General features: G+C 36.0%; 1 protein-coding gene across 3 annotated transcripts in view; it reads right to left on the bottom strand.

Annotated features, from left to right (window-relative positions):
- The window catches only part of LOC114655421 (potassium voltage-gated channel subfamily H member 7-like), a 431,541-nt gene that overhangs the window by 59,738 nt on the left and 355,990 nt on the right, over nucleotides 1-15,813 (bottom strand). For all 3 annotated transcript variants that reach the window (XM_051931419.1, XM_028806393.2, XM_051931420.1), the window contains one exon: nucleotides 732-937. In XM_051931419.1, the coding sequence (XP_051787379.1) occupies nucleotides 732-937 (206 nt within the window). The remainder of the gene's footprint in view (nucleotides 1-731; nucleotides 938-15,813) is intronic.

Genomic DNA, 15,813 nt, shown 5'->3' with positions numbered 1-15,813 from the left:
AGAGCATATGCCAGGTCAGGGCATGTATGATCTCCCAAAAAGGAGAATCTTGGGCACTGTAATCATCCTAATTTCAGAGATATATTTGTATAAGGTATATTTGTTTCTTTTAGTTTTTATGGTTGAAAGACATTGTGTTGTTGCAGAATCACACCCAAATCCATCCCAGGTTGCATGTTTTGCACTGTGGTAACTGCCATTGGTCAGCCTTGAATGCACAACATTTGGATTACAAAGGTCCTCGGAAAGCAGTTTCCTATAGTGTGAGCTAAAAGAGAACTCCTTATGCTGTTCATGCAGTGGCTGTCTGTAAACAATGCAAAGTAGACCACTTCCTGGTGACGTCAGATGAGCTCTCTCTCACATTCAGCCTACACCTTACTGCACAGCACCATTTCTACACATGTGGATAGTCATTGAGGGCCTTGATAAGAGGATTGATAATTTAAACATAAAAATTCTTTAGGAACAATACATTTCAAATATCAGTGCAGCAGGAGAGCTAGTACCCTGATTTCAGCACTTGTATGCAAATATGGCTTGATTTGGAAAAACACAGTTTTTCATACAAAAAACGTACAAAAATAGATTAGTATTGTTACGATGCCTCTCATTAATTTTATCATTTAATGGCTTACTTCATTCCATATTTAGGTAGTTCATCAATAAGAAATATATGTAAAAAATATATCATGAAACAATCATGTTCGTAACACGAAAGGGCAGCACACCTTTGACGTTTCATCTCGGAGGTTAAACGTGAGTTCCAGGTTTGTTAAGAAGTAATCTGCAAATTCTGGATACATGTCAAGAACTTCCAGGAGATCTTCTCTTTGAATTTTATGCAGGTCACAGTATGTCAATGCTCGAACATCTGCATTTGATTTTCCAGGCTTCGCATACAGGTGGATCATTTCTCCAAAGATGTCATTTTTTCCTTTAAAACAGCAATATTTAAATTAAGAGAGATACATAGATAGATAAGCAAACTGAATAAAAATGATAAACCAAAAGCTAGAGAAGGACCTAAATATTAAATATTTTGAATTAGTTCAGACAGGTGGGTTCTATGCAATGCAAGGTTTGCTATGGAGAGAGCTTGATGCTTTTCTACATCAAAACATGTACCAAAATAAAATTTGGCTGCACCTCCCTACGACAACATGGCCCAGGTCAGCATCCCGTGAACTTACTTACAGAATCACACATAATTAGTATCTTCATATTAAAAGCAGTGTTATAAGGAAAAGGTGTAAATGAAATGAATCTCTTTTGCCTTAATCATTTTTGGAAAAATGTTATGTTACACTTTAGCTTTAAATGGAAAAGATGTTGGAACTTACCATTTATTTCACCTATGAAATTAATTTAAAGCCAGCCTTAAAATAATTGAAGTTGATGAAGTATACATGCCAGACTTTAAATGGTTGCAGGTTTCATTCAAAGCATCATTATAAACTCCATCCATCCATTATCCAACACGCTATATCCTAACTACAGGGTCACGGGGGTCTGCTGGAGCCAATCCCAACCAACACAGGTGCGAAAGGCAGGAAACAAACCCTGGGCAGGGCGGTATATTAATGCAATAACTTTAAAGGATGCCTGCTTCGTAGACTAGACTGATTGAAGATAATTGTATTGCTCTGTATTTCATTTGGCAAACGCAATAAAAAATGAGATTTCTGTAGCAAAGCATAAATCCATAGTGTACATCCTGTTTTTATTTTTAGCAGTCTCTTATACAATTTGCTTTAAAGCATCACATCCCTGTAAGTGCGGCTTGACAACTGACAGCTTTTTCTGGCAGTAGTATTACAGTAGTACAGTGGTATTGTCCCATGTGCACAGTACAGTGAAATTCTTACTTGCATGCCCAACCAACTTGTAACACTTCACCACACTCTCTGGTACCATGGACACATAAACAATTTACCACTTTCAAAATGTATATATAACTTCTGTATAATTATATGCAGTATATGTAAAGAATAGTCATAAAAGGTTCTGTGTTCTTTCTGTTCCATTCTCTCACAGACATATTTTAACTGTTTTCATTAATGTTTCTCCACAAAACGACTATATAAACAGCAACACCTTCTATAACTTTTGCAAAGTATTTTTTTTATTATTTTATGTAGTTATGATTTATGGAGCCATATTTATTTCCAATGGGAGATAATTTAAAGAATATCTACAAAAGCTTATAATAAAAGTCATCATCAGACTTCTCTCAAGATGTAATGCATGGAGTATCAAGAGTGACAACACAAGTGTGTTCAGGCAGCAATGTAAAATGTGAGGTGAAGTTTGTTTACAGTATGAATTTGGGAAAGTTCTGTGTTTGGCTGCTACAGCTCTTTGATGTCTCGCTAGGCCTTGCAAAGCATCTGTGGTATTGGGGGAAAAAAAAAGTTTGTCCAGAGCTGACCACATGGTGATTTTTCCAGGAAAATACTTGAAAAGCAAGGTCACCAGCAAAGGCAGCATATTTGCTGCAAAAAATATGTTTGTGAATTTTGCTGATCAACACTAGTCACAAGGTAGGAATTAGCCCTGGAAGGGCTGCCAATTCATCACAGGGCACAATCACAAATATATTCACACCTGGTCATAAGGAGCCAATTTAGAGTGGTCCATTAACTTAATCTGTATGGCTTTGTAACATACGAGGACACAAAATGCATATTTGTATCAGTGACTATAAAATTTTTATTTTATATCAACCTAAATAATTCTGAACATTCTTGAATGAAGATTTTCCTTCATTATTTAGGAGAAGTAGGTCCAATTAATAATCTGTTTTCAATGTTCAATTTATTGTACATACCACTCTTCACTGAGTGCAGTCACGGAGCACACTGAAATGTACTCAGGTAAAATGCAAGCATAAATTTTATATATTACTAAATATGGAATTTGAGAAGTATGTGAGAATTGTCCAGTATATGTATGAGGAAGTGAAGACTTGGGTTAAAGCAGTGTTGGAGTAACAGACAAGATCCCAGTTAGAGTAGGTTTGAGGCAGGGATTGTCCTTACGTCTGCGATCTGGTTATGGAGGAACTGAGTCATGGGATAAACCTGGTGCAGGCCTTTTCCTGATAACATTGTGTTGTGTAGCACCAGAAAAGAGGGAGTGGAGAGGAAGTTGAAAGAAAAGAGAAGGGATTTGGATAATAGAGGGTTGAAGATAAACAGGAAGAAGAAAGAATATATGAGGTTTAATAATGATCAGGATTCAGAAGTTAGCTTGAAGGGAGAACCACTGAAAACACTGGATAAATTTAAATACCTAGGATCAGAGGTAGCCCAAGATGGAAAACTAGATGCAGAGATAACCCATGATGTGCAGTGCTTGATGGAACAATTGGAAGAAGGTATCAGGAGTATTGCATGATCAAAGAATTAAGGCAAAAGTTAAAAGTAAGGTTTTTAAGACAGTTGTGAGACCGACAATGCTGTATGGAGATGAGATATGGGAAGTAAAGGGAGAGCAGGAGAAGAAGTTAGATGTGGCAGAAATGAGAATGTTGAGATGGATGTAGGAAGTTACAAAAAAGGACAGAATAAGAAATGAGACAAATAGAGGTAGAACAGAAGTTGGAGAGATTTCTAAGAAAGTACAGAAGTAAGCTGAAGTGTTATGGACATGTAATGAGGAGAGACAATGGATATGTGGGCAAAAAAGTGATGGGAATGAAGTACAGGGGGAGCAAAAGTGAGAGAGACCAATGAAGATGTGGATGGATAAAGTAAAAGAAGATCTGAAGGAAAAAGGCTTGACTGGGAAGGAGGTGCAGAACAGAGCTGGTTGGAGAAGGCTGAACGTGTGCGCACATTGACCCCACATAGAAGTGAGAAGTGATGAAGGAGAAAAAGAAGAAGACTAAATATACAATTTGTACATATAAATAGACAGATTTGTTAAAGTAAACAGAAAACAAAGTAAAAGCTGATTAATATACTGTACATGAAAACCAACCATATTTGTCCATTAATTAATTGTTGAACTATAGCCAATTGACAATGGAATTACTGCTGTATACAATATTACCCAAAATAAAAAAAGATGTAGAACATGCAGTAGCTTGATTAAATTTCCAAAAAAACTTTTTTTAGCTTTGCACCTAGAAATTACTGTATCCAGAAGATATTTTCATAACATGTAAAATTGGATTTCAGGCAGGTTAGTGACCAGGAAACAGACAGTAAATGCAGGCTGCTTAACCTGGGATGAGGGTGTTTAGACTATTGGTCTTCCTAATTACAATATATTAGAGCTGCAGATTCAGGAATATCACAAACATAATTCCAAAACAATCTGTAAAACAAGACAGAACTCCTTCAAAATGCAATCCCATGTGGATAAAACCAATGTGCTAAACCAATGTGCTAAACACACACCACTGGATCAAGATTTTTAACCAAAGTCCAACATAAGAGAAATGAGGCCATTGGAAGTGATTTGGATGTTTATGAGTTTGTACTCACTAGGAAATATGCAGAAGCAATTATGTGGTTAACTCAATGGTATTTTACAAATGATGTAAAAAATAATACAAAGTAAACCCAAAACGTTTCAGCGCAAGCCTGCTTTCAAGTCTTCAAAAAGACGTAACTGAACTACAATCAGATGCAGCCCTAGACATTACTCAAAGTGCTAGTACAATAGTTCTCAAGCTCAGTCCTATAGGCCCATCATGGCCCCTGTTTCTGTTTTTAACTGGACTCCTGCCTTATTAAGATTAGTTATCCTAATGTCAAGTTAGTTTTGCTGACTTTTTTTATTGGAGTACAGTAAGTGTTTATGTATGTTACATGGAAATAGATTTTTTATATTGATTTTTAAGATCTCCATTATCAATATCATGATTTTTATTATGCTTTTCCAGGAGGTCTGGATATTTATGCTGTTATGTACTAATAAGCACACTGGCAAAAGTGTATGTTCATGTTACAACATCTCAAATTTTCAAAATATCACAGTTTTGCCCTTTGCAACTGGTTAAGGTTACATCTACAACTAAAAAGTGACAGGTTGGCGAGATCATTTTTGCTGTATAAACAGGCCAGTGGAGATAGCCACCTCAGGGCTAATGTTCAAAATCTGATAAAGCTCTTTTAGTCATCATGTCTGAGTCAGACAGCACGCTTGGTATGTTTGGCATCTAAGCTTCAACTGGTCGAGCCAATGGAACACGACTCAAAAGAGTTTACACTTGATGAATCATAAAGCAATTTGCAGAGAAAACATATCTTAATATAGTAATGTATATAAAAAAATAATTAATAAGGCTGTGTAAAAAACACTCCTGAAATGTGCTTTGCATGATTTTTTCCTCATGCCTACTCTCTGGTAGGTGAGTAACACTGCTACATCTATTTTCTTAAGTGATATGTAGGGTGTGAATTTCTTATGGTGCATGGAGTCACAGTTCTGTTCCATTTCAGGTAGAGATGCTTTTAAGTTGGATTTAGATTTTTTTCGTACTTGTAACTACACACACACACACACACACACACACGCACACACACGCACACATGCACACACACACACACACACACACACACACACACACACACACACACACACACACACACACAAATCAAAAGCAAGATGCTAACCACTTTTCCACTGTGCCACCTTGGCATTAGTAGCTTTTGTGAATTTCTTCACTTATTATAAAATTGAGAAACACATTAAAAGTAAGATTTAAACCACACTTATAGGACTGAAGATAGATAAAAATCAACTTATTTACTGATAATTGATATGTGCAGAATTTATCATAATTGCCTAACAGGTCTAGAGTACTCAATTTAAATATTTGCATGTTGCCATCAGCTCTATGGGTTTTTTTTGTCCTATTTCCTTCAAAATCTTAAAAATGTGAAGATTGGGTTAATACAAGACTCTAAATTGCCCTTGAGTGAGTGAGTGTGGGGCTGTGAAAGGAGGTCCTTGAAAGGAAGGACTTCCTTTGCTGATATGACTGTGCTAACTTTGATAAGCCAGGATGAGGAGTCACCATATAGAGAGGAGGTGGAACAGCTGTCCATTTGGTGCTGAAACAATACTCTCGCTCAACATTGATAAGACTAAATTGTTGACTTTAGGAAAAATAAAACACCCTGACCACATCCCAGTCTGAATCAATGGCAATGCTGAGGAGTTTATAAACAGTGGCAAGTTCCTCAGTGTGCACCTACTGTAACTGAGTACCTCACAGGGGCTAACAATACCATTTCACTAACTATAAAGGCCTGGCAGAGACTTTGAGGTGGTTGAAGCAAGGAAGCCTCCTGTCTCACATTTATGTGGCCTTTCACCCTACCCTAACATCTTAGATCACAATCTCTTGGTCCAGTTTAGGCACAAGTCACTTTATCTATCATGTCACTGTACTGATCTGTGGAACTTGCATTTAATGGTTCTCTGTGTAATTGTGGCAGTTAATTTTATTGACATATTGCCTATTTAAACTGTATATTGTGTGGTTTTGTCTGTTGGTGCACCCAGTCTTATATTATTTGCACTATGAGTAAACTGTCAGCGCTGAACTTAATCATTTCGTCTCTCGGTGTACTTGTATATGGTAAGAGATGACAATAAAGTTTACTTTGAAAAATCCAAGAAGCCAGAAGGTAACATAACTGAGGGTGATGAAAGAAAACTGCAACACAACTAGAGGGTCACTTTTTAGCTCACATAAGGATGTGTTTTACTGTGTGAATGCTATGATCATTCACATTTCAACCAAACAATTTTGGGATAGATGGATGGACTATAAAATAAGAATTTTTTAGAGGAATGGAGTGGAAACCAATATGCCCATAAAACTGAATGCCTTTGAGGGTGTATACTCACATTCTGACTCCTCTTAGTTACATTCAATAACCCAGGAAGGTTAACTCAGAAAATTTCTGTCTCTTCACGCAATTTCCCCACTCCACCCTTATTCACTCTCTTATCCATTTAAATGTTTACTCTATTTCTGCAGCAGGGAAGACATTAGAAAAAGGCAAAAGAAGATATAGGCTAAAAAAGTAGAGGGGGTGGAAATCAGAGAGATACAAAAGTGTGCAAACATATGCCGATGCAGTGGCAATTAGAAAGCAATATGTCTGTAAAGAGGAAAATGATCAAACCCTAGTTATTAATGATAACAATGTGCTCTTTCTTAATGGATCAATTTACAAAACAAATGAAACAAAGTATGCACTACCAGCTTTCACTCCTTGCAATAAAAAGAGATCTGTTTAATTTGTTTAAGTTGAAAACTTGGCTGAAGAACACATTGCTGTAAAAGCGTACCTGATCTGCCCACACACATATGTCCAGAAAAATCCTCAAATATTCCATGTTATATATACACATGTATATTATATACACAGACATACATATATATATATATATATATATATATATATATATATATATATATATATATATATATTTCTTTGCTTAGAAAACTTGGGAATTCATTTTCCAAAAAACAAGTGCAAAGATTATTTCACACTTTTGCTGTGCAAGTGGGATGTGAACTGAATCCTGCAGTTGTGTGTGTATGTGCTTGTGGGGTGGAGGGAGTGTCATATCACCCAAGTCCATAGGACAGCTTTTCATTTTTGTTAGCAATACGTTTGGTATAATGAGTACTGGTGAATTTTTGATGATTTTTTTGCAGTTATCTCTGTTATTACAAATCTTTTCTGAAAAATTAAGAGCTGTTATTTGATACAATAAAGAACAATATTCATCATTCTCTTCTAACTATTTTATGATGTGCTTATTCAGTTCAAATTAATGGCAGACTGTTGCTACTGATTCTAACTGAGAGCTATCCATGGATAAGATGCAATCATGACACACACAAACAGAATCACATCTAGACATTTCAAAGATGCCAACAAACTTGTGAGAACGTCTTCAGCTAATCAAAGGTAATCCACACAAACATCCAGTCTCCTAAGCACCTTCAGCATGGGAAAGGTGTTATATAAATAAAATGTATTATTATTATATAAAAATCTAAACTAGAATTGCTTTTTAACAGCTGTCAAAGACGCTGAAGTACCAACAGGTTGTGGAACATTTTTCTATAAACTTGGGTCCAATTGAACTAGAAGCCTGGTCCCCCATGGTGAACAGCTTTTTCCGCAGAATAAACAAGAAGTTAGCAGACCTAAACCTAAGGGAACTAGTCAGTGTCTGTAAGGAGAACAGCTCCTGGAGATACACATAAGCAGTATCAGTTAAGGAAGAGACTCTTAAAATGGATCTTCTTTTCGAAACTAGGGTTAAATGGATATACTGTATGTCAGTGTATTTGTTAGTACACGTGCAGCACTATTTTGAACATACTGCAAATTCTGGATGGATTTAAAGGTGAGGTAAGCAAACAAAGAATCACATTAGTCAAGGTTGATGAAGTAAAAGCATGAAACCAATTTTTCATTGTCATGTGTCAATAAAATGGTCCAAGTTTAAGTATATTCTTTAAATGATAACAGAAATTTTTGCAGGCAATTGACATATAGGTTTGAAATAAAATATGGAGACAATTATGACCCTGTGATCTGTAAATGAAGAGAGAAGAGCGGAATTAAATAGCCTCTAAGGCAATGCGTTTAACAGTAGATGTTTTTAATCTGGCAGGGAATACCCACCAAAATAGCTTCTGATTTGCTGACATTTAACTGCAGGTAGTTCTCAGATATCCACTTTCATAGGTCATCTAAGCACTGGGCAAGTGCCATGTGGACATAAAGAGAAGTCTGAAGATGAATCTGCATGTCATCAGTGTAAAAGATCAAGAACACACTACGCCAGTGGTTCTCAAACTGTGGAAAATGTGAAAAAATACATCTATTGAAACCAAAACAAATTAACTTAAACTACATTCTGATACTAGAAAAATAAATATAGAGTTAGATAAATGTCGATAAAAGTTAAGTAGGTATAATAAAATATGCATCTATGATATATCATTAATTAAAAAAAGAACAAATTGGTATTAGTAGGCTCCTTTCAAAAAAACGTTAGGGGGACGCAATTAAAACTGTTATGAAAACTTGGGTTACAAATACTGTACTTAAAGGTTGAGAAACGCTGCACTACGCTGACACAAAATTCTACCCTGAAGTAATAAGTAAATTAAAAACAGCACTGGGCTCTAAGGTTACCCACGGAAGTGCCATTGTTAGAAGGATTATAATAATTATAATATAATTATAATAATAAATATAATATAATTATAATTATAATAACAGATTAACAGTTCATCCAAAATATATTTGCATCCATTCCCAATGTAAACACTCATAAAATTATAATGGCTTGTGTTTTAAATCCAGATCTAAATACAGTAGGTCTTCTGCCACAGGGGCAATGACATCTAACACTGCAAAGACAATTACACAGTTTGTAACTGATCACAACTTATCAGACCCCTGGAGATTTCTAAACCCAAACTCAAGAGCATATTCCTTCTACTCACCAGTGCATCATTGCTACTGAAGAATTGATTATTTCTTTGTAGATAACAATTTGTTGCCTATGATTAATTCTTGTAAGTATGATGCCATTGTTATCTCCGACCATGCCTCTTTGATCTTGGAGTTAAAATCATTTTGCCCCACATACTCATCTTGCAGAAGGCATCTTAACCCACTTTTATTAGCAGATGAGAACTGTACAGAATTTATATCCAAACAAATCAAACAAAAGTGTCCAAGTGAAGCTCTTCACAGGAAAAGACAGGCTCTGCATTCAGAACTCAACCTCTTAACAACTAAAGAAACTGAACAACTCATTTTTAAATCAAGACATCATTACTATGGACATAGAGAGAAAGCTAATAAGATCTTAGCTCAACAAATCCACAAAAAGGAAGTTCACAATACAATCCCAGCAATCACCAACACAGATGGAGACAAAATCATTGAACATAAAAATGTAATGCACACATTTAGAGACTACTATAAGCCCTTATATTCTAAAGTTTAAAGAAGACAAGACACAATCTAATGCATTTCTGGATGCATTACAGATACCACAAATAGATACTGTCAGTGCAGAGGAATTGGATAAACCTCTGGCATTATAAGAATTAATAGATGCTATAAACTCACTTCAGAGTGGGAAAGCAGCAGGCCCTGATGGCTACCCTGCCAAATTTTATAAATAATTCTCAACTTAGCTAGCTCCCCTTTTATTAGCAATTTTTACAGAAGCTAGAGACAATAAAATTCTACCTCAAACTTTTCACCAAGCATTAATTACCATCTTTCCTAAACAAAATAAGGGCTTATTACAATGCACATCATACAGACTAATTTCCCTTCTGAATAATGATGTTAAGATACTCTCCAAAGTCCTAGCTAGAAGGATTGAGAAAGTGCTTCCTTCGGTAATATCACAAGACCAAACAGGAGTTATTAAAGGCAGACATTTAGCTTCCAATCCTCGACGCCTGTTTAATGTAATATATTCACCCACAAAATCTAACACCCTGGAGATATTATTATTGTTGGATGCAGAAAAACAACATGAATTCAGATTACTTTAAACTAGAACGTGGTACCAGACAAGGATGCCCCTTGTAACCACTGCATTGAGCCACTGGCAGTTCATTGTCAAAATGCTTATGAGGTAAAGGGGATTGTCAGAGAAGGACTGGAAAAGAAAATTTCTATATATTCAGATGATATGGTGCTGTATATATCAGATCCACAAAATACTGTGCCTGCAGTCCTAACAGCACTAACAGAATTTCAAAAGATTTCTGGTCTCAGAATTAATTTGAATAAAAGTGTGCTCTTTCCAGTGAATTTTCAAGCACATAATATTAGATTGGACACCTTCCCTTTTACATTGCAGATCAGTTTAAATACCTAGGGGTCAACATCATAAGTAAATATAAAGCTCTTTATCAACAAAATTTTTCTGTCTGTATGGAAAAAATTAAGCAAGACTTGCATAGATGGTCTACCCTTCATCTCAATTTAGCTGGAAGAATTAAAATTGTTAAGATGAATATCCTTTCTAAGCTTCTTTTTTTTTGGAATTTAAAACATCCATGTATCCAAAGAGCGACCCTACAAAGACCTAAGGTGGAAGGTGGCATAGCTCTACCCAACTTTCAATTTTATTACTGGACAGCAAATATATAAGCTATAAAAACCTGGACATGGACACAAATAGATTGAACAGACACAGGCTTAGAAAGCAATAGAAATAAAATCCTGCAGTACTTTATATTCCTTGCTTTGTACCCCAATAAGTACAAGTCATCGCCAATATACTAACAACCCAATTGTACTTCACTCACTCAGAATATGGAACCAATGTAGGAAGTATTTTAAGCTTTTATCTGTGGCACTTCTGCACGAGAACCACCTTTTTCCACCCTCTCAAACATATGCAGTTTTTAATGTCTGGAAAACATTCAGCATTAAATCACTTAGAGATTTGTATATAGAAAATGTCTTTGCATCCTACGAACAATTACACTCCAAATTTAACTTTCCATCAACACATTTCTTTCACTATCTTCAAATCATAAACTTTGTTAAATAAAACCTGCCCAATTTTCCTCACCTCCCACCGACCTTGAGGTCTTGAGGACTCAGACAGCATCTCTGTTATATATAAAACCATTTTACAGTCCCTCTCTTTCAAAGATCCAAGAGTACAGTGGGAAAAGGATCTCTTACTCAACATCTCAGAAAAGCAATGGAAGGCAGCCATGCACAGAATTCACTGGAGCTCCATATGCACAAAGCATGCAATTATTCAACTTAAAATTATATATCAAGCACATCTCTCTCATTTAAAATTGTCCAAATGTTTCCAAGGCAAGATCCAGTCTGCAATCGTTGCAATTAAATCCCAGCCTAACTGGGCCACATGTTTTGGGCCTGCACCAAATGAACATCATTTTGGACAAAAATCTTTAAATGCCTTTCAGACAGCCTTGGTGTCACAATCCCTCCTAACCCATTAACAGCTGTGTTTGGTGTACTTCCAGATGGGCTTAAAGTGGAGAAGGACAAACAAACTGTAATTGCCTTCACTACACTATTGGCACAGAGACTTATCTTGCTCAACTGGAAGAATCCTAACTCTTCTATTTTAAGTCAGTGGGTAACTGATGTTATATACTATTTGAAATTGGAAAAAATCTATTTCTCACTTAGACGATCTGTGCAAAACTTTTTCAGAACGTGGCAGGATCTAATCAATAACATTTTAGAATAAGCATTTTAATTGAGGAAGCAGATTCTCTCCCCTCTTTTTTTACTCTATTTTTATTCATTTATTACTTTATCTATTTACTTATTTTTACTGGCTTAAAGTTTTACTCTGCTGGCCTAGCTCTCTTTCTCATGGGTGGGGAGTGATTTATTTCGAACAAAGTCTTGTAAAACTTGACTTATTTGTATGGAATGTAATTTGATTTTAATAAAATCCAAAAAACAAAAATAATAAACAACAAAATTACTCTTTGATATTAAAGTGAAAACAGATATCTACAAATTGGTGTAAATTAATTACCAATATAAAACACAAAATAATTGATGATGTATGTAAGTATTTACCCCCTTTAATATGACACACTTAAATCATTATTGGAGCAGCCAATTGGTTTTACAAGTCACATAACTAGTTTATGGGATATCACCTATATATAGTCAAGGGTTTTCAGTAGCTTTTGTATAAATGCACCTTTCCTTTAAGACACAACTTCTGGTGAGTCGGTTTTGTGGCCTTACCTACATAGATAGATAGATAGATAGATAGATAGATAGATAGATAGATAGATAGATAGATAGATAGATAGATAGATAGATAGATAGATAGATACTTTATTAATCCCAATGGGAAATTCACAAACTAGAACAATCATAATGAAGGAAAGAAAAAAAAAGAACAATCCAAGAAACTTCTTAAACCGTTAACAAATGACAAGAGTAATCGTGCAAAAAGAAGACATGTGAAGGCGCTCAATAAGAGATCTATGATAATTCTAAAGGAGTAACAAGCTACACTGAATGAAATTGAAGAGATTGTGCATAAAATAATACTTTGCCAGTTGCAGCTTCAGGGGAGAATGGTAAAGAGAAAACTGCTGTTAAAAAAACACGCATGATATCTCAGCAAGGCATTGCCAGAAGGCAATTGTGAAGTCAGCTGGAAAAATGATTTATGGTCAGATGAGACCAAAATTGAAGTTTTTACTAAATGTTATGTTTAAAGTAAGCCAAACAGTGTAGTTGATCAAAAACACAGCTTTTCCACCATGAAGCCTGGTGGGTAGCAGCATCATGCTGTCCAGATGCTTCTCTGCATCAGGCCCTGGAAGGCTTGTGAGGATAAAAAGAATACTGCAAAATGAGAACCTGATGCAATCTACAAAAAACCTGTGCATTGGGAGAATTGTTTTCCAGCGGAACAACCCCAGGCATTAAGCCAAAGCTGCGCAGGAGTGTCTTGAAAATAACAATATTAGAGTCCAGATCTCAATTCAACTGACAATGTTTGGCTGGCTATTAAAAAGACTGTTCACTCAGGATCAACATTCAGCCTGAGAAAGCTTGAGTAGTTTATGACGAATGGGGGAGAAATTGCAGTGTTTTAAGTTGATATGGAAAGAAAGAGAGTCCTGTGCACACAGACTCAAGGAAGTCATGGCTGCCAAATTTGTATCTAACAAATGCTGACTTGAAGGTGATGTATATTTATGTGATCAATTATTTTGTGTTTTACCTGTATATTTGTAACTAATTTAGACCACTTAGAAGAGATGTTTTCACAGTGATGTTAAATAGTGTTTTTCTGTTGATTAGTGTCAAAAAAGCCAAATGAAACCTACTGTGATTCAGAGCTGTATGATAATAAACCGCTAAAATTTCCAGTGGGGTAAATTCTTTTTATAGGTACAATATCTGTCTCTCTAACTTTGTCATCAACTGATTTCCTGTCTTTTAACAATCAATGATAACATTTACAGCTATTTTTGTTTGCCCCATTTGCTTCTCAGTGATTATCATGGTGACCAGTCCAAAGGACAATTGACTACCAATAGACTTTTAAAATTTCATACACAGATGCTTTAAAGTCAATGGCTAATAATAGCTTTTTTACAGTTAAGATATTAGATGAAGTTAAATCCACCATTTATATAAAGAATATATGTATGTATGTATGTATACATTAAAATGTGTATATTTTGAATGATGTTTCTCAGTTTGTGTTTCCACATTATGTTTTCTTTTAATGTTGCACTTTTGCCTTTCTATATTTTTAGGTGCATTTGCATTTTAAGAATCAAGCACCAATTGCGAAAGCCCATGTCTATCTGTCTGTTTGACTGACTGTCTGTTCAAATGAAACAACATGGCCCCTGGTGGATCAGTTTTGTTGAGATGTGGCACACTTATTCTTTAAATAAATTTATCAAGGCAGTTTAGTTTTCATTCAGATATCCCGAACAGATCATGCTGTACAAAGTTTTAAAATTTAAAATTTTCCCATTGAAAAGCATTGGCGCATTTGTAAAGTCGTCCATCTTAAAACAGAGAAACATGTTGTGCAACTTCAATAAACTTGTATATTTTGTAAATTTTCCTGTTTTTCTTATCCAACAATCATTCAGATGCACAAAACAAGTTTGTGAGATGTTTGTCAGAGCGCATGCACAAACAACTCACACAGTGGTGCTCTTCTCCTACTGCTATAGGTAAGTTAACTAAAAGAGCACAAAAACGTCACATATTTGAAAATAAATGAAAAGGGAAACCAATTTTGTATACGTATATAAGACTGAATTGATGGAACAATATTATCAGCAGATTATTATTGTAAAGAACAGATGTTATCACCCTGCAGCTAAATGGTGTTTGAACTAATTGATAACACTGGAGAGGTGCAGCTGACCTAACTGATCTAAAGATAAGGCAGGTTTAGAAATGGACAGTGGCATTGGGAAGTGGGAGGCTTCAGTGGCTCTAGCGCCAGGCCCCTGATCTTTCAGTCCAAGATAAAAATAAACAATTGCGGCAAGTTCCTGATCTTCTTGTCTCTCATTTTATAACTAGTATTCCTGTTATACAATAAATCAGTTCATTTCCAAGTTTTTACTTATTTATGTAACTTTACCAAAGTACTGTGTTTTAACTACCGTAGACACTCGCATATTAGTCGATCTCGCAGATAAGTTGAGTGTATTGTTTAAGCCGAAAATTACGAGATTTGTTATGACCCGCATATAAGTCAAGGGTAAAACTTGACATCTATCAGAGATAGAGGGCGACAATCAGCTGTTAATGGCGACAAAACTCACTGTCACGTCACAGGCGTTCCCTCTGTGCTTGGAGGAATGCTAGACTCGTTGACTCGGCAACTAATCCTCGCGTGTGCGTGAGTTGCGAAATGTAAACAAAGGCAAGATGGCATCGATATGTCACATGGGAGCGAAGCGAGTGCAGAAAAGAAAACACTTGGCAGATGATGTTTTGCACATTATCTCTGAGTCGGACTGTGGTTTTTCAGAATTGAATTTTATTGACAGTGATCAGGAATCGAGCAAGAGAGTGAGAAGCCGGCATCAGCTGATCGGACACCAGCCGATGCCGCACCAGCTGATCGGCTGCCAGCTGAATAGATTCGCGCAGCCGATGCAGCTACGGCAAGGTTCACGTGGGAGGAATACCCAGACATTGATCCATGGAAGCTGAACTGGCTACCGGACTTCACAAGACAGCATGGCTTGCTGTTGGACACGACAGATCACCCGCTGCTGGACTA

The sequence above is a fragment of the Erpetoichthys calabaricus genome, chromosome 8 (assembly GCF_900747795.2).
Source record: "Erpetoichthys calabaricus chromosome 8, fErpCal1.3, whole genome shotgun sequence".
In the NCBI taxonomy this organism is placed as follows: domain Eukaryota; kingdom Metazoa; phylum Chordata; class Cladistia; order Polypteriformes; family Polypteridae; genus Erpetoichthys; species Erpetoichthys calabaricus.
This window is presented reverse-complemented; position numbering and strand designations above follow the sequence as displayed.